General features: G+C 46.9%; 1 protein-coding gene across 7 annotated transcripts in view; it reads right to left on the bottom strand.

Moving 5' to 3' along the window:
* The window catches only part of LOC135913793 (ATP-binding cassette sub-family C member 2-like), a 272,909-nt gene that overhangs the window by 120,361 nt on the left and 131,467 nt on the right, over positions 1-21,081 (bottom strand). For 6 of the 7 annotated variants that reach the window (XM_065446481.1, XM_065446480.1, XM_070541304.1 and 3 more), the window contains 2 exons: positions 2,432-2,594; positions 1,610-1,867 (listed from right to left, as the gene is read on the bottom strand). In XM_065446481.1, coding sequence (XP_065302553.1) covers positions 1,610-1,867; positions 2,432-2,594 — 421 coding nt within the window. The remainder of the gene's footprint in view (positions 1-1,609; positions 1,868-2,431; positions 2,595-21,081) is intronic. The other variant, XM_070541305.1, reaches the window with a different exon arrangement.

Raw genomic sequence — 21,081 nt, 5'->3', positions numbered from 1 at the left:
ATAGCATTCACTGTCTTGCTGCCACTACGAATATCCTCATACGCGTCCACTGGGTGCCTCGAGCAGCCCTGCCGGGTCTCCTTGAAGCACATATGACAACCCCCCCCCCCCCAGATTACGACATACCCCCTTCCGCGTTTTCCTGAAGACGCCGGTGGACGACTGATCCGGGAAAAGGAAAACCTCCGACATACCACACGAGCTCTTATACCACCACGTGGGTCAGACCTCCCTGGCGGGTTAACCTTCCTAGAGGAGGTTACGTTAAGGAGGCTACGTGTTGGGGTGGCGCTCACCCGTCTGTGACCGCTTTGTGACCCATTTTGTAACACAGAAATCCAAAATGTGACAGTGACACACCTACTATGGACGTGCCCAGGACTTCATCGAAGCCGTGTCCGCCACCTCCGGGCAACAGGCCTTCGGCCTGGCCGCCCACCCGACCTTGAACGCTGGATTCATGGACCACATAATCTTTCACTTCTAGATTTTTTGTCGAGTCGAATCTGTTCGGGCACTTTTATCATGCTTTGTATTATGCCTAAGGGCAAGCTTTCGAATTAACAAAAATTACCTGTTTTTTAAACATTACCACCGCTTCGGAATCGCTTACACAAAAGGGATCAAGAATAGTCCAGGTTTCTTGGAGATACCTAGAGATCACGTTTTGCCAAGTTCCTCTTTAGGAAACGATTGCCCTGAAGGGCATATCTGGCTTGTATGTTTTTATGGAAAATATATGTCGAATTCGGGAAGCTTGGCGGACTTAACAGTGGAAGCCATACGTTAAATATTCATGTCAAGGAGCAGTGACCCAGCCTTTTCCTTCACTTTTGAACTTTTTTTGTTTAGCAGGAACGAAGTTTTTTTCTGATCGCCAGAAATGGCAGATGCATTCCACATAAAGAACAAAGGATATAACTGCGTCAGCCACCCCTCGGTCTTGCTGCATGACAAGGAATTCAAGTTTCTTGATAATTAGAACCCTTTTTACTTTTTGCTTTTAACGTCGCTTTTCCGATGATCTAACCCGAGGGCCTTGTAACGCATGCTCAGAAGTCCTACTCCGTTTTTGTGCGCGTATATTCGTCTCCTTTCAATCATAATTTTCAGTTGTGTCTAAGCGCTTCCTCCTGTCCACACTTTTTGTTTGTTGTCTTTATGCGCGTTTACAGTTTCAAAATGGAAGTAAACCAACTAGCCCAGTTGTCCATTCTGTTACTGTTCTCTGTAATTTTTACCTGACACTCAGCTGCTTTTTTTCAGACTTGGCCTGTTCTCAGTAGCCGTCTTTTTCCCTCTTTGGCTGTTGTGCTAGTTTATTGACAGATACACGAGTGGAACATGCCCATTCATAAGGGTTGATCAAGAATGTTCACATACCCAGCATAACGCGCAGTTTTCACATGCGCAGTGGCAAATTTACTGTATACTGGGCAAGACAGCAGGAAGCAGCCAGTACACGGAAAGTGTGGGACAGGGGCAACGAAAACATTGCTTTCTCGATCAAGCTTTTGTTCTGAACAGGACATGCGAGAACACAGACACGACGAACGAAACCGTGCGACGTAGGCAAATAATGGTTTGCTAAAAGAGCACCTGCACTCACCCATAACCGTTTCTGGAAGGAGGAGCACAATGCGGGCAGGCACAGAATGAACACGGTCCATGCGGCGCAGCACAGTGAAGGGCCGACGCCAGTGCGAGCTGCGAGCATCCAGAAGACGATGGGAAGCGACAACACTCCGAACAGTGGCATGGGAACAACATAAACGCAGTTGCCCATCTGCCAACAGTCAACGGTCAGCATCGAAGTGATGCGACCTGCCGTGTAGCGTGCCCTGGTGAGAGTCGACATTGACGTCACCTGAAACACCAACAATGTTCAGGTATGCACATGTCCATGTGTTCAATGTTCAGGTGGTGCCATACAACACTGCGTCTGTGATTCGAAAGCGTCGAACGGCCCTTTGAGCGAGAAAGCCGGTGTCCGAATTAAAGCGAAAAACGGCACCTAAATTCCCATTGGCTGCGACGCCACGTCACCAGCACTCCTCGACGGAGCACAGCGGGCTAAAAGGACTACCTGCTGCCCCGCTAGCGCGCCAGGTGTTGCGTGGGAGGAGAGGGCATCGCCATGACGTTACGTCACCTTGAAAGTCTGTGTTATGCGCGTGCTCCTTGCCCGCGTAAGCTCTCGCCTGCGTTGTAACCAAGGCCAAATCAAAACAGGCCACGCCAGCCAAGCATCTCAACGTGGTCGCTTGCCCGCGAGAAGTTGGAAACTCGAAGAACCGCTCACCGGCATTCAATTGGACATGAACGCTTTCGCATTCACAGCTCATAGGAAGTGCTTAGGTATTCTCAAATTTTTCTTTTCATTAAACATTTTTAGGTTTAACTGTCATCAGGATAGTAAAACACTACCGACCTTTTTGAATATGAAGCCTCTGAGCACAGTGTCTACTCGGCAGCCAGACATGTTCACGACTTCCATCTGGTAGGACGACATCAGCATTTCACCAGTAGTGGTTGCCACAAACAGAAATGTCGCGGTCGCCATGCCGACGCTGGTGCGGCTGTCTATTAGTAGCCTGGAAATGGGTGAATGAAAATAAAAGAGGGTTCGCGTGGTTTAGTCACTGTAGAATAATTAAGAGAAATGAATTCTCGGAGCTACACCACCACTTATTAGTAGTAGTGATGTTCTCTAAACAGATGGCGCCGAATTACAAAGTAGAATAAAATGTGCATGATAAAGAAAATACCACTTCATTTCTTTGTCTGTTTTCGCATCGCAATTTGCCAGCAGAGTGCTATCATTTAATAAAAAGATCCTGAAGACGTTGAGGTGCTAGGTAAGTTTTTCTCGATAAAAAGTTGTTTTCATTGGGTTGTTGTCACTTTTCAGAATCTAGTACTATAGTAAAAGGGTAAACTTAGAGGGCTGATAGCATAGTTCCAGCAACACGATAGTGCAATTATACCATGTAAAAGTCATTGTGATGTCCCGACATGACTTGTAACACAAGATAGTGGGATTGGTCATGCGTATAATTATTTTAACACATCACAACACTTCGAACCAGTCTTTGGGTTCAATTGAGCACTTTATTTCTTGTGGCACTTTCTATCGCAGCAAAGGTCGAAGAAAGCTATTCCATAATTCTTAAAGACAGCAAACTTAGGTTAATGGATTAAATTACATTACATTACATGCAAGAACACAGACACGACGAACGAAATCGTGTGACGGTTTCGTTCGTCACACGGTTTGCTAAAGGTTTGCTAAAAGAGCACCTGCACATTAATGGATTACATTACATTACATGCGAGAACACAGACACGACGAACGAAACCATGCGACGTAAGCAAATAAAGGTTTGCTAAATCAACACACTATCAGACAAGTTGACAAGCTTAAATTTCTATTCACTGTGTCATAAGCAATCCTCTGCATTGACATCTTGCGGTGATTGCGATAAGCGAACATCGTGTGTTTTGGTACCTTCTTTAGGCGTGTTCCGGGTTCAGTGATACTATCGGCACTTCATTAAAATCTGGATGGATGGAAGCTATGAGTGCCTCCTTTAAAACGGGGTGGATGGCTGTGAGCAACAAGCTCTTTCTGTTATTTTGCCTAATATTCTGCCTGTGTTATTCTTTCTTTAGAGACAAAAATTCTCGGTTGAAAACTTTCTGCACCATTCATGGTAACGTTGCTTTTGTACGCCACCGCTGCTTGTAGTCTCCCTAGTTTTCTGCCACCGCACCTCCCATCGCCTTTTACTAATCTTTATTCCGGACACGTTTACTTTCCCTCTGCTAGACCTGAATCAGGGTGTAGCCAGGGGCGAGGGGCTGGGGGGGGGTGCTTATGGGGCTTCAGCCCCCCCACAAAATTTTTTCGTGCTGTCCACGCATCGCCTACCAAAGCAATCCTCAGTGCCGGAAATCATTCTGAATTGTGTCTAGAATGTCTATTTTAACGCTCTAAAAGACATTTCACCGCGAACATTGCGAACTCAGGCTGGATTTCGCGGCAACACGCATGCACCGGGAGTCACATAGCAAAAGCAGCCCCATCCGAGCACAAAGTTTCAAGGGCTCTTTGATGGCGAACGGGGTCGCCGCGGCATCTTGCGGAGGCCGCGGCATCTACGGAGCACATGGATGTCAATTCCGAAATTTATGGGTATAAAGTTCTCATAAACTTTTGATGGGAAAGGTGCATTGACATTTTCAAAGTTGCGCTTTAGATATTCAATTGCGGAGCATTGTGGGTTTAACGTTCCTATAAATATTGGAGGCCAAAGGTGCATTGACTTTTCTAAAGTCTTACATCGGACCATACAACGATACAAGCCAAATCAACACAATACCAGTCAAGTTGACAAAGCCAGCAGCGAAGTCCGATGAGATGAACCGCTGTGGTGGTTTCATTTGTGCGGTCATGGATGGATGGATGGATGAAAAACTTTATTAGAGTCCTTTAGGGCGCGCCCTAGCGCGCAGCGGGCCGCTCCCACGTCGGGACAGAGAGGCCGAGCCTCTCCGCTGCGTCGCGGGCCCGTTGGACAGCCCATAACTGTTCTTCGAGGTTGGAGCTGTGTAGGACAGCATCCCAGCGTGAAGAGGTGTTACTTTCATCACTGCGTAACGCGGGGCATCGCCAGAGCATGTGAGGTAAGTTCGCCAAGTCATTGCATAGTGCACATGCATTTGTCGTCTGAATTTCGGGGTACATCTTGTGAAGAAGTAGGGGGTTTGGGTATGCCCCCGTCTGTAGAAGCCTTAGTGCCAAAGCCTGAGGTCTATTGAGTTTGCAATGTGGGAGGGGGTAGATCCTCCGAGCCAAGGAAAAGTGCTTGGTAATTTCGGTGTACGAGGAAGGAGAGCCCCGATTGTCAGTACCCCCGGCGTCACGCTGCCCGGTAGCTACGCGGTTGATGATCCCTCGCGCAGATCCGTGTGCCGACTCGTTGAGGTTGGGCGGGGCACCCTCGATCTGTCCCATGTGAGCTGGAAACCAGATCAATGTGTGTGGCTTGATTTCTTTGCTTCCTAATATCCTTAGGGCCAGCTCGGATATGGTTCCTTTGGCAAATGCCCTAACAGCTGATATGGAGTCACTGTAGATTGATGTCCTCTTGTTGTCCAATAAGGCCATCGCTATTGCAGCCTGCTCTGCGATTTCGGAGGACGTCGTCCGAATCGAGATTGCGTTCGTTATTTGGCTTTCATGATTTACGCTAACTACAGCGAAAGCATTTGTCATGGCACATAAAAAATATCAAAATTTTTTTTCACCTACGCCAAGCATCCATGTCAAGACACTAAGGCCAGCCAAGGTAAGTACGTTCTTATTTATTTTTCGCGAGGTCACATTGAGCCTCTTAATTTTTTTTGTCCTCGCTACCCTACCCGTGAGCTGCCAGAGGCAGCCAAAGCGCATGCGTTTTTCTCGTGTTGCTCCGACTACCGCGCGGCGCACTTCGGTGCGTGTTCACTTTTCTCTGGCCGAGTGGATTTTCGCCTGGCATAGTTTTGGGCGCTATCTGGTTATCAAACCAGAAAAAAAACTATCGCCGCTCGCCGCCATCGCTGTGGGGACTGGACGAATTGCACCGCGCTCGCTTGAGCGCACGCAACCTCTCCGGAAAGTCTTATCTCGCCAGTGTAGGATACCGAGCAGTATGCGTATGGGGCTCTAGCATTGCCCAGGAGGCGCTGCGAAAATTGTGCAAAAAGCGCCCTCTGTCCTCAACTGGGTAGTACCAAGACTGGTCGTCTGCTTCGGAAAGCACGTTTACAATATGGACCCGCCACTTTCGGTTTTGTTGTACCACGACTTGCAGCGAATATCGAGCGCCGAAGACTTTTTCAGGGGTGGCCTACTGCGTAAAGGCAAGAAATTATGCAATGCCGAATACGTGTACGCCGTTCAAGAAATAAGCGGCGAACTTTTAGCGCGGTATCAATCGCAAGTGAAGCGAGTCGCGTACGAAGTTCAACTTCAGGTAAGGTTTGCACGCTGCTAGATTCAGGCACACAAACGCGAGGAAATGCTTGCTATAAATGAATTCATAGCTGCGATAAGCAGACATCATGTATACGGAACTGCCCGAGCGCACGATCGTATGCGCCGCGACGGCAGCGGTCTTTCGACATGCTACGCAACGGCAAGCATCCTGTAATCTTTGTTGACTGCATGCTGCTGGACAAGTAGTTATGCCTGCACAGTAGTACCGACCATTTGTCCCAATTGAGCGACTGATAAATAACTGATGCAATGCATATGAGCTCGCAGTAACGTACGTGCGAATCGCGCTGCAGCGCGAGCTCGTGCGCTGCTTGCTTGATGTAGCTTTTAATGATAGCGCTCGAACATCGATGTGTTGCAGTCAATACTACCCTGCTGCGCTGCCTCAACGTGCTGGCTTGAGGTCAAGGATGAGCACATTTAACTCTCTAACCTGTGCTGCTCGTAGTGGGGTAGTGAATTGTCACCGAATCAGCTCGACCATTTGTGGTCATTTGCACACACCTGGTCGCTTCACCACTTCGCACCAGTCAAATTATTAATTGTCGCTGTGGCCGGGTCTTGAATCCTGAATCACCAGCCATGCCTGCTGGTATGGCGGTCTGCCGTAGAGGTGCAAAAGACCGAATTTTAGAACGCAGATAATCAAGCAAGCTTCAAGACAGGCGAAGCAGTCGGCATGGCGCGAAGTTTCGCTTACCCAGCGCGACGTACTGCAGCTATCCAGCGCGCCCGACGCTCCGCTTCGGGAGGCCTTGAAGGAAAATGGTAGAATCTGATGTTGGGATTCATGCCTTCTTGTTCATGGCAGCCCCCGACGCAGCAGTAACGACGGTGACGCTTTTTCGAGGCTGAGCTAGGTCTCTCCGGTTCGGCGTCGCCGACTCCTTCTGCTTCCAGCATAACGTCTCACGGAGAGTCCGTTTTCGTTAAACTATAGGCTGCGGCTAGCTCGCAGCGTGGTCGGCGTGGTCTGTGAGAAGTGACGAGCCTTTTCGTACTCGCAACAGGGCTGAAAAAAGTGCGAATCGATGCAAAACTCGGGCTAGAATCGAGCTTCGCCGCAGCCAGGCCTCAATATTACTCAAGCCGGCACTACCCAGATAACGTTTCGCGCGCCGCCACCAGGCGCCGTTACTATACCTCAAACTCCAGTGCAAGACGCCCATAGTTCTCGGTGGCCCGAGCGTCTCACGTTTTCTTCGATATTCCTTCGGTAGCCACATTAGGTGCCCAAAGGAGGCATTCGATTGTGGCCAACATACATTGCGCTTTTCATTTCGGAGCCCCGGCCCCACAAAAGAAAAAAAAGACGTTGTGGCGCAGCGATTGTCGCATGGGGAAATTTTGATTTTTTCTTACTTCTTTTGGGGACAGTAATAGGCCACGGGACGCTTCGTTTGCTGGATACTCATATTATATAGTATTGCGATAGCAATTATATGAACACTCCAGGCCTTTTCCTGCCGTCACCGTCCCCCTCATGTTTCGTATAAAGTCCAAGGGCAATAACATTGTGACCGCGCGCCGCATGCTGTATGTGCGAGTGAAAGCATAGGGAGGGCTTTGGGGGGCTGGAACGATGGCGGCTCAGTCTTGTGTGCGCAAAAGAGAAAAGCGGGGAGCAAGCGCGCCGCCTTCCGTCGCGCGCAATACATCGGGGGTGGGGGAGTGGATGGAATGGGGGCAGGATCTAGAATACTGAGAATCTCTGATTGCGCAACATGTTTATTTGCCTTGTTTGACGCATTATATCCAGTGACTTATTTTTAGACGCGTAGATTTATTGGAGACTTATACGTATATTTAAATATGTTGTTGCGAGGTTTTGTGTGTACGTCAAGTGAACTTCGTTTCCAGTAACACTTTTTGTCTTTTATCAAGCTGTATCTTCGCATTTGTATATTCTATTGTATCTTCGCATTTCTAATGCCCGAGGGCGAGTGAAATGAAAGTGAGCCAAGCAGCCCCGCGCAATAATGCTTCTGTTCATTATCTGCGAGGCATGCGCGTAGCACACAGGCATCTCTCATTTAGAAAAGTGACACGCAGGTGGGAGGATAAATGCTTTTTAATGCTCTCATACACTGGGTTGAACATAGTTGTGTGGCGTGATGGAGGCGCCAGAAGTTGAGAAGCGTAGTTCCCTGAGTTTTTTCACAGCTGAAGGTGTTTCCTAAAAAGAAATTTGTCGCCGTATGGCTGCCGTGTACGTTGCACATTGCATTTCATTGGCCACTGTGAAACGTTCCAGCAAGCGATTCAAAGAAGGACGTGAAAGTTGCAAAGATGATCTAAGACCGGGCCAAAGCCATCCTGCAATCACCCCTAACAAAATTGCAAAGGTTGATGAGCTGATGAGACGAGAACGGAAGATAAGCATTGATGAACTAGCAGAGCATGTGATCATCAGTCACGGTTCGGCTCACGCCATAATTCATTAACATCTCGGTTATCCGCTCTTGTGTGCGCAATGGTTGCCCAAGATTTTGAACTACCGCCAGAAGACGAAGTTCAGCGCTGTCTTGACTCATCTGATCCGGTATCACAATAAGAGTGACGACTTCTTGCCTTCAATTGCGATCGGGGATGAACCATGGTGCCACTTCTATTAGCCTTAAACACGACGGCAAAGCTTAAAGTGTAAACATTAGAATTCATCACGCCAAGAAAAGAAAGGCCGTCATTTCCGCCGAAAAGGTCTTGTTGACTTTTTTTTTCGATCGTCAGGGGCCATTACTGCTACAGTTTGCTAAATCTTGAGAGGCTATCAATTCGCTCAATGCATTAATCAGGAAGGCAATCAAGAGAGCTCTCGGCCTCCCCATATACACTCCCACGGAACGCTTACTTCAACTTGGCATGCATAACACGCTAGAGGAAATAGCGGAAGCACAGGAGAGGGCCCAGTTCATCAGGCTATCTACCACACAAGCTGGAAGGCACATCTTACAGGAGCTGGGCGTTCCTTCCAGAGTAATCAAAACAAAGTTCTGCAGCATCCCTCGAGAGCAGCGGGACCGCATCACTGTCGCGCCTATCCCACGAAACGTCCATCCAGAACACAACGTGGGAAGACGTCGGGCGCGCGCGAAGGCTCTCCTGGAAAAGGCTCGTGAACGGGCTTCGCAGAACAGTTTCGTAGACGCAGCGCGCTACGCCGACGGACAGGCCTTCGCTGTAGTTAGCGTAAATCATGAAAGCCAAATAACGAACGCAATCTCGATTCGGACGACGTCCTCTGAAATCGCAGAGCAGGCTGCAATAGCGATGGCCTTATTGGACAACAAGAGGACATCAATCTACAGTGACTCCATATCAGCTGTTAGGGCATTTGCCAAAGGAACCATCTCCGAGCTGGCCTTAGGGATATTACGAAGCAAAGAAATCAAGCCACACACACTGATCTGGTTTCCAGCTCACATGGGACAGATCGAGGGTGCCCCGCCCAACCTCAACGAGTCGGCACACGGAGCTGCGCGAGGGATCATCAACCGCGTAGCTACCGGGCAGCGTGACGCCGGGGGTACTGACAATCGGGACTCTCCTTCCTCGTACACCGAAATTATCAAGCACTTTTACTTGGCTCGGAGGATCTACCCCCTCCCACATTGCAAACTCAATAGACCTCAGGCTTTGACACTAAGGCTTCTACAGACGGGGGCATACCCAAACCCCCTACTACTTCACAAGATGTACCCCGAAATTCAGACGACAAATGCATGCGCACTATGCAATGACTTGGCGAACTTACCTCACATGCTCTGGCGATGCCCCGCGTTACGCAGTGATGAAAGTAACACTTCTTCACGCTGGGATGCTGTCCTACACAGCCCCAACCTCGAAGAACAGTTATGGGCTGTCCAACGGGCCCGCGACGCAGCGGAGAGGCTCGGCCTCTCTGTCCCGACGTGGGAGCGGCCCGCTGCGCGCTAGGGCGCGCCCTAAAGGACCATAATAAAGTTTTTCATCCATCCATCCATCCTATCAATTCTTTTCGTTATTGTAAAGCACCAGATCGGCTGCGTGTCACAATGAAGAACAACCTCCGTGGAAAAGTGACGAATGGCGTCATCTTTTTTTTTTTTCACGACAAAGCCATGCCCACATCGCTAATGTGGTTAATACAAAAGTGGCAATGTTCAAGTGGGAAATGATGCAACATCCGGCATACAGCTCAGACCTGTCGCCTTGCGACTTCGACACATTGGGACAACCGAAAAAACAGCTCAAGGGAACCGGATTCTTCTCGGACGATGGCGTGAAAGAGTCACTTGCAGACTTCTAGAAGCAGCAACCCAAGGAGTTTAATAAGATGAGAATTATGCAACTCGTTAGACAACGGGACAAATGTCTAAATGATATTGGAGACTACTTTCAAATAAAGTACCCCGTTTGTCATATATTCGCATTGGCTGACTTACATTTGATTCGCCCTCGTATATTTTGCACAACTCCTGCTTTTTATACGTACTCTCTGTTGCGGCTATAATTTCGGTACAATTGCTCACGATATACGACTGGTGACAGCTGTTCCTGCGTAATACATTGCAACAAGTGATAGCGTGATTGAGATTTTTCACTGGCGGTTGCATATGTACAAGAATCTAAACAAGGTTCTTGAATGACAAAGTTTCATTAAAATATTTGTCCTCAGCTTGTTAAATTCATGGCCGTTACATTTTTTATATCAACGGCATGCACTGCTTTGCTGGTTTCGAACTGATATAGTTCTAAAGCTCATGTGATATTTTCTTTACTTATTAAATAGACCTAAAACATGGAAACATCGACATCAGTTATGTTGGGCACAATTTTTGGCACATACAAGTATATTGTTTTATGAAAAAATAAATATTTTACTTGTTTTGACAGTGCGTAGTGTTCAAGAATTCGTTTGCAGCATCTTTAGCAATGACAACTCAGTTATTATTCATGTATTTGCTCCCCAGAGAAATTTTTAAGAGGAAGCTTTAGCTCGCTCCCAACTCTGTCGCGCCTTAGTCAAATACATGCAAAACGCGAAAACGCTTTTCTGTGATAATCCCGGATCGCTTTTAACGAAATTTGTTGCATTTGATAGAGAAAGTCAAATTATAGTTTCTGCTGGAAGTGAAATTTCGACTTGGGGCCTGAACATTGTTTAACATATTTTGAAAAACTCGAAGGTTAAAAAAAAAGCACGACGTTTACAAACTAATAGCTCTGCATCAAGCACACATGTCGCTCTTGAGTTAACGGCATCTATTATGACAGTCAAAGCGGACAAATTTGGTGTGTCAATTCATATCTTACGTATCTTACGTACCTTACGTTACGTTGTGTACAAGGATTCTGCGAAAGCCGTATTTGCATAATGCCAAATTTCTTGAGATTCATGTGTAACACAGTAATTTGGTCCGCTGTAGATGTACTATTCGGTGCAAATGACAGAATTTTGATATCATTTTTCACTGCTGAGTTAGTGTTTTAAATTTCATAGTCTCGTTTTCTGAAAATTTCCGATTTTGGTCAATTTTTAATTAAAAAATTGGCAACGTAAATGAAAAGTTCGAAACCAACAGTCATTAAAATTTAAGTTTTTCTTTTAAGTGCAACAAACGTCGTCAAAGTTAGTGCATTGGTAGCCGAGAAAAACGAATCCTCCTTCTACATGCATTTAGATAAAAGCACCCGGGCTACAGCTTCCTCTTAAGGGGTAGATCGAGCTGCAGTGCGAGCCCCCGCCACCCTCCCCCCCCCCGAACAATGTTCTGGCTACGCCACTGCCCTGAACCTAAGGGCTTTATGGAGGCTAGCACAGCCCAAGCCCACAGTCAGGTAGATATCTTCATATTTTAATGAAACATGTTCCATCGTTTCCCTAGCTTAACCTCAGAAAGCACAAGCTTCTGCTTCCTTGATGTACCTCTCTTTGTAGCTGCGCGTTCTAAGGCACCCTGATCTTGCTTCGAAAAGTAAAGAGCCTCCTTATGAGCTACGACAAATTTCTTTCCTGATTTCATTTTCACTTCTTAAGTAGTTACTCACAGCTGCCTTCATTTCCGTTGCCGCCACCGAGGAAAGTGTGTGCGCCTCTATGACAATGCGTTTAATTTTCTGCGTTACTATATTGCTCAGTATAGGGTCGCATACTTGCTGGTAAGCTTCCTAGTTCTTTTCTTTCACTCTGAGTCAATATTTTTGTAGAAAAAGCTGAACACCCTCACAATTTATTTGCTTTCTGTCATGTTCCTCAGTCGTTCTTCTAAATTGATTCTACTCTCAGCTTCCCTAACTTCAAAACTTGTCCAGTCCATATCAACCTGTACGACTTCATTGGTAGTCTTCCCGTGAGCATACAATGCGAGGTGTCCCACTGACCTTTGGTAGCCGCCGAATTCTGATTAGACCTCTCAATTCAAGCATCTCCAAATGTAAGCCCTGTAATCATTAGGCGTTTCCACATACCCCGTAGCATCCCGTACATATTGTATCCCCATAGCGCTCTGTGGTTTATTATGGCTGCATTTCTCTTCGCCTTTGCAATAATTATTTTATGTGTTTCCATATATACGCTGCCCTTGTTTATTCATACACCAAGGTATTTGTATTCTTTTACCTGAGCTACTTCCTGGCCCTGTATTGACGTGGTTCACTGTTTTTATTGGAACAAATAATATCGAATTTTTTTAGCTAAATATCAATCTTAAATTCTCACCTTCCTGTGGATGGATAGCGAGATATTGTATATCATTTTTTCTTGTTTGCAAGAAACACAATGTCGCCCTCGTAAAACAAAACCTGGTAGCTGCTGCTCGACTATCATGCCCGCCTGTTTGTTTGAGACGTTAAGCCCGGTACTGATTACTTCTAGCGTCCTTTCCATGCTTAACTTTTGCATCATAAACAACCATGAGGATAAAAGGCATCCTTGTCTTATTCTTTTGCAGATATCCACTATTTCCTCACTCCTCATCTTTTCCCATTGAACGCTGACATTTTTTTTAATTTTTTTGCAAATGTACCACAGAAGCTGTATAGAGCCATTGCCTAAGGCTTCTCCACTCAAAATATCCCACAAAATGTTGCCGTTAACGTCACACTCTCCGGTAATGTCTAAAAAAGCGACATATAACTGTCTCCTTTCTTCTGTGAATATTTCAGTACACTATGTAAGAACAAATGAGTTATCATCCAGATGCTTAACGATTCTGAAACCCTTCTGAAGTTCACCCAATATGCCAGTATGTTTTGCCGATGCTTGTAGTTTGAATTTATTCGCAGGGATTGCTAACTTGTATATTACCGATGTAATAGTCAATGGTTTCAATAATTGAATCCTTACCTCTATGAATTCCTTCTAGTTTGCCGCCAACTGTCCGGCATTGGCCAACCATATGAGTTTTTTTATACTTGCGTTTATTGCGATAGCAATTGTACAAACACTAGGCGAATTTCTGCCTTCGCCATCACCGTCACCATTGCCGGCGGCGGCTCCATGCTGTTCCGTATAAAACCCAAGCACAATAATAGACAGTTTTAGTACTGCGCCATGACGATACATGTGCAACACGCAAGCACTTTGCGGAACCTAGGAGTGCCTGTCACGTCAGGGCTTTTAGTACTGCGAAATGCCTACTTACGTAAGCGGGCGAGCGTTGTTAGACGCCTGGCGCGTTGGAACGCGTTGGCCGCGTTTGCGAGTACGTCGACCCATCGGTGGACCTATAGACGCTGTCGATCTCACCAATGTTGCGTGTGGGCTCGTTCACGCAACGTCGAACTATATTTAGGCCTTTAAGAGACTCTACTTTTAATATGGATGCAATACACGAATAATATGGAGAAAAATAGAAGCGAATACTGGCTTTCTGAGGCTGGCACGGTCATTTTTAATGAACTGCGCCAAGGTCGAGCCTTTTGCGCTGACAGCGTACACTGAATACTTTCCGAAAAACAAGGTTCATATATTTTGCTATGAATTCGCGCCGTGCAGGATCCAGGAATGGCTTCAGTGCGTTCACTTCATGCAGCAAAACCCAATCGTAGACCATTCAAAAGTACAGCCTTCCGTTGGTCGCCTTCGGCGCCGACATATTGCGAAACTTGTCGTGTCTGACGGAAGGACAGCGTAATGGTGGAGCGAAAAACAATACGGCTTTATTTAGCCATCAACTTAACAGCGGCGGGCGAAGTGCCCGGTTCTATGTTACAGGAATGAAAGCGCGCGCCAGCTTAAATGCTTGGCGCTCTTAAGCACAACCAAAGAGCAGCGCAGTAACGCTTGCGCCGCTACCACGGCGCATGCCTAGCTGTCACGACTTATCACCTAGGCGTGCGACATATTAAACTCTTTTGTGTCGCGCTCTCCCGAATAAACGAGAACCACTAGAGCAGCAGACAAGGCTCCCTACGTGAGCACGCAAGAATCGGATGCGTGCGTACGCAGCGGCCGCGTACGCATCACGCACCGATCATGTTGCGTTCTGCATATGCGCACTTTTCAGGACGTAGCAATCTTGCGTACGCAACGGCGTTACGTACGCAAACGTACGCTGTACTAAAGCTGCCTAATGTCACTGCACCCCGTATGTGAGAGTGACAAAGTGTGAGGGTGAGGCGACGATGGCAGCTCAATCTCGCGCGCACGACGGAGCAAAGCGGGGAAAAAGCACGCCCTATTCTGTCACACGAAAGGTATCGAGGAGAGGGCAGGGAGGGGGGGTTGCCCTACTCCTGCGGTTGCTGCATCTGGCGCGGCTGCACGTGGTCACGTGGGCCCTATCTCGAAAGTGCTCAGCGATGGGCACAGTCTAGGTGCGCCGAAGGTCCATAGCTTCGTGCGCGCTCTGTTTTCGCCGCTTAATAAATTCTATATGTTTGATAGTTCAGCCGATGGGGTCGTCTCCCTCCCAGTTCATGAGGCAACCAATAGTTCCAATTGACGCACGAAACATTTTGCAAATTCTTTCTAATTTTTTTTTGTAGTTTGCTAAACAAGCATGAAAGCTTTGCCGCACTCATAGAATGCTGTGAAGCAGATATTGTCTTTGGAACGGAAACATGGTTTTATGCTGATATCGACAATAACGACTTCTCTATGTCTGGTAACATTCTTGTATTTAGGAAGAATAGGTGCACCCCGCGCGGCGTTGGTATCATTATAGCTGTGAAGAAATATGTACTATCTAGACTACTTGAAATTGCGTCACGCATAGAAATTATTTGGATTTCACTGCAGTTGTCCGATGTTGTAACCTGTATCGACGGCGTATGTTGTCGTCCGCTGGATTCGCCTGGTGAATTCATCGAAAACCTGAACAAATCGCTCAGTTTCATTCACGATAAGGATCAAGACTCAGTAACAATTCCTTTTGACCACCTTAACTAACCTCGCGTAGATTGGCAGACGTCTGCACCCGAAGGCAATACTAGTAGGACACACGAATGTAAAGAATTCCTCGATTTGCTTTCCCACTTCGGCTTATCAGAAACTGTTTCTGCGCCGACGCGTGACAAGTCGATATTAGGCCGCTTATAAAGAGCTCCTCCAGAAAATATGATTGTGCACGTGTTAGAGTGTTTCAGTGATCACAATGCTCTGAATTGTTACTACATATTAAATACTAAGAAACCTGAAACACCAAGGGGAACGATCTACGATACGCACGTGCTAACGTCGACTGACAGAGCCTTGAATTGTCATCCTTCTGAGAGCAGTTCTTTTAATCGGTATCAAGCCGCTCTGCGAAGGCTAGCTGGACTCTACTTAGCGCAAGACTGGCTGAGCTAAACGAAACACACATTCCAAAAATCACAATCGCAACGTAGTCTCAAAATATGCGGTTTACAAGACAGGTAAAGCGGTGCATCAACAAAACGAAGTGTTTTTGCGCTAAGGCAAAACAATCGGCCTCCGAGGATGACTAGAAAATTTACCCCAAACAGTCAAAACTAAGTCATGCAGAAATTGAATCATCTAAAAATAAATTCTTTAACCACGATATTTCCACGTCACGGAGAACCAATTCTCAACGATTCGGGAAAGTAATCAGCCCTAAGTCCTCAAAGCAAATTACAGGCCCACCTCATTAACAAGCATACCTGTAGAATACCTAAATGCATAATCTCATCCGCAATCAGGAAGTCCTTAGATCAGCACGGCTTTTGTTTTCCCATACAAGCACGGTTTCCTGCATGGGCGTTCCTGCGAGTCACAGCTGTTTGTACTGACGGCTGACCTTCACGACGCTGTACGCTGCCTAATTAGAATAGACGCTGCCTAAACGCGACAGCGCTAAGGGCCCCGTGTCGAAGAGAAGGCAGCGTCAGCGTCGGCGTGAAAAAAAGTCATCCACAACCACGCGTCCCGAGTCACGCAGGCCCTCTACCGGGCGCATTTACTGAACTAATTGGATTTCTCAAAACAAACTGCGCCAGAAAATTCGTACGACTTACACACAAGCTACACACATGACAGCGTCGGAGTGTAATTTGAATATACGAGAAAACACAATCCTGTTATTCGGAAACCCAAGCCCCAACCCCCTTTTCCAGCTGCCATTTCAGGCCTGTATTAGGAGCGGCCTTGCAACAGTATCCAGAATGCGCTCGTTTCCATGCATCCGAGCAGCGGTCGCCATGGGGAGAGAGGGGGGGGGGGAAGAAAAAAGAACCAGAGAGCTCACTTTCGTGCATAGCGTTAACCGCCAGCATTTCCAGGAAAACATTACGGTTACATTAGCTGCAGTTGCCGGGAAGCGTGAGAAGCAGTCGGGGATCTTTGAACGCTATCGCGCTCCACTCTTAAAGGCGAAGCTTAAGCGTCCGTCAAGTTCTTCATCGACTTTGCAAAAGGGTTTGATAAGATGGCTCATATTCGTATCAAAATCAAAATAGATAACCTTAATACAAGCAGGAATATAACGAACTGGATCGTCAGTTTTCTAGGCAACCGATAGCAGTTTATTACTGCAAACGAATCTTGCTTCTCACTGACACCTGTAAAATCTGGTGTGCCTCGAGGATCGGTGTTAGGGCAAGTTCTGTTCCTCGTTTCCATTAATAACATAAGCAATAACCTTACTTTTACTGCGAGGTTATTTGCTGACAACTGTGTCGTTTACACAAATATTAATTTCCTGGTGGTATTAATTTCCTGCAGCTGAACCTTGATGAAATGACAAAGTGGTGCGAAAAATTTCAGATGGGGATAAACATCGCCAGAACAAAAGCCATGAGATCTACCACGACCACTGTACCCCAAATTTGTTCTTACACTATAAATAACGTGGCCTTTGAAAAAGTGCCGAGAGTAAAATATCTAGGCGTTCACATTTTTTGGCCCCTGACGTAGCCCATTGGTCACATATAGGTAGAAAAGCGTCCAAAAAAGCCCTCGGTTTTGTCAGGCGCCGCCTGTACTCCACAAACGAAGCGACCAAACATTTATCATACGTTACTTTAGTTAGACCGCAACAAGAATATGCCACTCTCATTTGGAATCCACATCACGAATATGTTACCAACAAACTCTATTCGATAGACAATAAGGCTACTGGATATGTCACGAAAAAGTATTCTAGTCACTAAAGCGTGACTGACATTAAATCATCTCTAAATTTATGCGTGCTCGAAAAAAGAACACTGCTATCTCAATTTCACCGACTATACCATAATCCCTCGGCATTCACAGAAGCTCCTATGAAATCGCCGCTTCGCGTCTTTGCCCGATTAGATCACCACAGCCAAAATTCGCCCGCACTAAACCTATGCATCAGTCACCACTATTCCTTGCCGTCTACCACTGGAACAAACTGCCAGCTGAAATCACCTCCGAGAACATTCAGGGTGGTTTTGTTAATAAACTGAAGTGCTAGATACATACTGATATATAATAGGGTTTCGAAAGCCTGTATTTTTAACTTGTATTTGTATTTTTCAATCTTCCCCCCAATAAATAGGCTACACTCAAGGAACAACGACCGCGGCGAACACAGTCCGTGATCGTCGAGAATCTCATCAGTGGGTAAAGCATGTGAGCTTTTATACATGAGCCATCAGACGTTCCAGAGTAATCGCTGGTGCCCACATGTCTTCCAGAAAGTTGTAGCCATTCGCGTCGCGCATACATGCAAACATTACACAAGATTTGTCAACAACCAGACAGCGGATCGAAGCATCAATAACATTCCAGAAACTTCCGATACATGCAGGCGCGTCACGCGCTAAGTGATAACATTTGTTAGACGGTAAACAGCGCTCACGCGTAAAAGATAAACAAATTCACGTGCCAATATCTCAATCTTGCATCTTTTTTTTGTGAATGTTCTCTTCCTTTTTACTTGCGGTGCTATGTAATATGTTCATTCATTGCTTATTTTCAACCCCATGTTTAATGCCTATAAAAGGGCCTTTCGGGCATGTGAATAAAAAAGGAGGTGCCTACTCTGGCCTCCTGAGCACCGATGCACCCCCCCCCTCCCCCGTAAAAGATAGCAACTGCGCGACCACCAAGTCGCCAGCTCACTTGTCATCCAAATCTGTGATTGAAGTGGATTCCGACCCGCTGAAAACCACCACACGTTCTCACTTCCCCGTTTACTTCCAGCGGTCTTGGCTGTGTGCAGGCGGTCTTCATCACCTGGTCCCGATGGGGTGACCTACTCTGTCTTAGGACACCTAGGTTCAACAGCACAATGTTGTCTTCCAGATATCTTCAGTCAGTCTTGGCATGATGGCATAGTCTCTGACGATTAGAAGTGCAGCCTACCAGTGCCTCCATTGAAGCCTAGGAGGTATCCGATGAATCTTGCATCGTACTGGCCGATTGCACTTCCGAGTTGCACAGGTAAGGTCCTGGAGAGGATGTTACTGACATGTACGGAATGGTTCTTTGAATGCTATAGCATTTATCCTGAGGCTATGGCTGGTTTTCGAAGTGGACGGTCATCGACCTCGTGATCTACGTGCAGCAACAAAACGATATGAATTGCCTCTCTACAGCACACTTCTTAAACGTAACAGGTGCCTACGACCAAGTAACCCACGAAGTCATTGTCCAAGTTCTTGAGGCTGCAGAACTTGGAGGCCACATCTTTAGGTGAATCAGGAGCTATCTCTCACAAAGAACTGTGGTTGTCTTTACAAAAGATCGCCCGAAAAAAAAAAAAATATATATATATATATATATATATATATATATATATATATATATATATATATATATATATATCCAGTCGTAGTGTCCCACAAGGTGGAGTGTTGAGTTTAGCCTTACTCTTTTCAATCTAGCTCTAGTGGGGCTAGCCGAAACGTTGCCGGGGACAGCTGATGTCTCGCTCTACGCTGACAATATTTGCACCTGGGCGTCCGGCGTGACAAGGCCACAGGTGTGCCCTAGAATACAGAAAGCGGCAATCCTTACAGCAGTATACCTTCGTCGACAAGTTCTGACAATATATTCAGAGAATTGTGCACTAGTGGCATTTACACGAAAACCATTCCTTCATACCCGGTGTGTATCGAAGGCCAGTCATCTCCGTACAAGAAAACTCATAGATTATTAAGCACTATTGCGGATTGATACCTGATCTGGAGTATCCATTTCTTCTACAGAAGAAAAAAACTCATTTGCCATGAGAATATTCTTAAATTTGTAGGTGGAAAATCGTGGCGCCAATCCGTACGCTCCATGCTGCGGTTGTACAGGGCACTTTGTCTCCGATTTTTGCGATACAGCCTTCCTGTCTTGTCCAACACATGCGAGGCTAATCTCCTTGCATTTCAGAGAGAACAAGCCCAAGCACGTCGGACATGTCTTGACCTCCCGAGATGTTCTTCGACTTCTGTAACGATTGTCATCGCACAGGAGCATCCGATCAGTGGTCATATCGCCGTTGAGACACTAATAGCGCGCATTGGACATCTTCCACGGCTACCATCTCACAATTTAGTCGGTTTTCCAGCTCGAAGACCACAGGCTGCATTACATGGCATTGTGACTAGATACCATGGCTGGATACCATCCGGCTACAAGCCTGCGAGGCTCCCTGCATCGGCATTGCCGTGTCTCAGGCAAATGCAACTGTGCCTCTCAGTTCCTGCGATTGATAAGAATGCAGTCTTGCCATCGCTAGCCCTGAAACAGTTGTCCCCGCCTCTTCTCAACGAATCTTATTTTGACCGCAAGCACATTCAAAGGGACGGTTCCACTACTTTCAACAGCTCTACCGGAGCAGTAGTTGTTCCGTCTTCGCAATTTAAATATTCGCACAATGACACATCTACAACAACAGAACTCTTTTGGAGCTCTGTTCTCGAGTGAGGCGTTGATGAGGCGCCTGAAGCACACGCCTGTCTTCTTCGCTACAAATCCCCCCACCCCCGGGAGAAGAAGGCGTGATCCTGGTGACTCAAGGGGAGAAGAGGACGACTGGGTTGTAGTACGGTTTGAGTCACTGAACGTGACCATCCCACTTCCACGGCGAAGTACGAAGTGTTTCAAGAGGAAGGACGCAACGTCGCGAGCTCTGGCGGTTGGTAGGACAGCTGTTTCTGCATGGCGCGTAAGGTAATCTGAGGCAGCAACAATCCAGCGATTCCCAGCAGGTTTGTAGGGTAGAAGGCCGTAGAGTTCGATGCCGACGCGTTCGAATGCTCTAGACGGGCACGGGGTTGACTGCAAGGGACCACAAGGACAGTGAGCGGGAGACTTGCGGCGTCGGAATTCTGAACATGATCGGATGTACTTCTGCAGGAAACTGTACATCCCACGCCACTAAAAGTGCAAACGGAGCATGGTGTAAGTTTTGTAGAGGCCACCGTGGGCGAATTGTGAGTCTGTATGGAAAGCGGAGCACACATCTGAGCGGAGGTGGTGATAGCGTAGTTGCTGTGATACAGCAGTCCATCCCGTACCGCAAAGTAAGAAGCTTGACAGCAGAGGGCACGGGAAGGGCGAGTCGTTGGGGAGTCAGATAGGCATTCCAAAAGAGCTGCAATCCAGGAATCCTTGCGCTGCTCCACAGCCGTATCGATGAGCGCTGGTGACGAAA

Source organism: Dermacentor albipictus, chromosome 6 (assembly GCF_038994185.2).
Source record: "Dermacentor albipictus isolate Rhodes 1998 colony chromosome 6, USDA_Dalb.pri_finalv2, whole genome shotgun sequence".
In the NCBI taxonomy this organism is placed as follows: Eukaryota; Metazoa; Arthropoda; class Arachnida; order Ixodida; family Ixodidae; genus Dermacentor; species Dermacentor albipictus.
The sequence above is the reverse complement of the archived record's forward strand: the minus strand, read 5'-3'. Positions and strand labels throughout refer to the sequence as shown.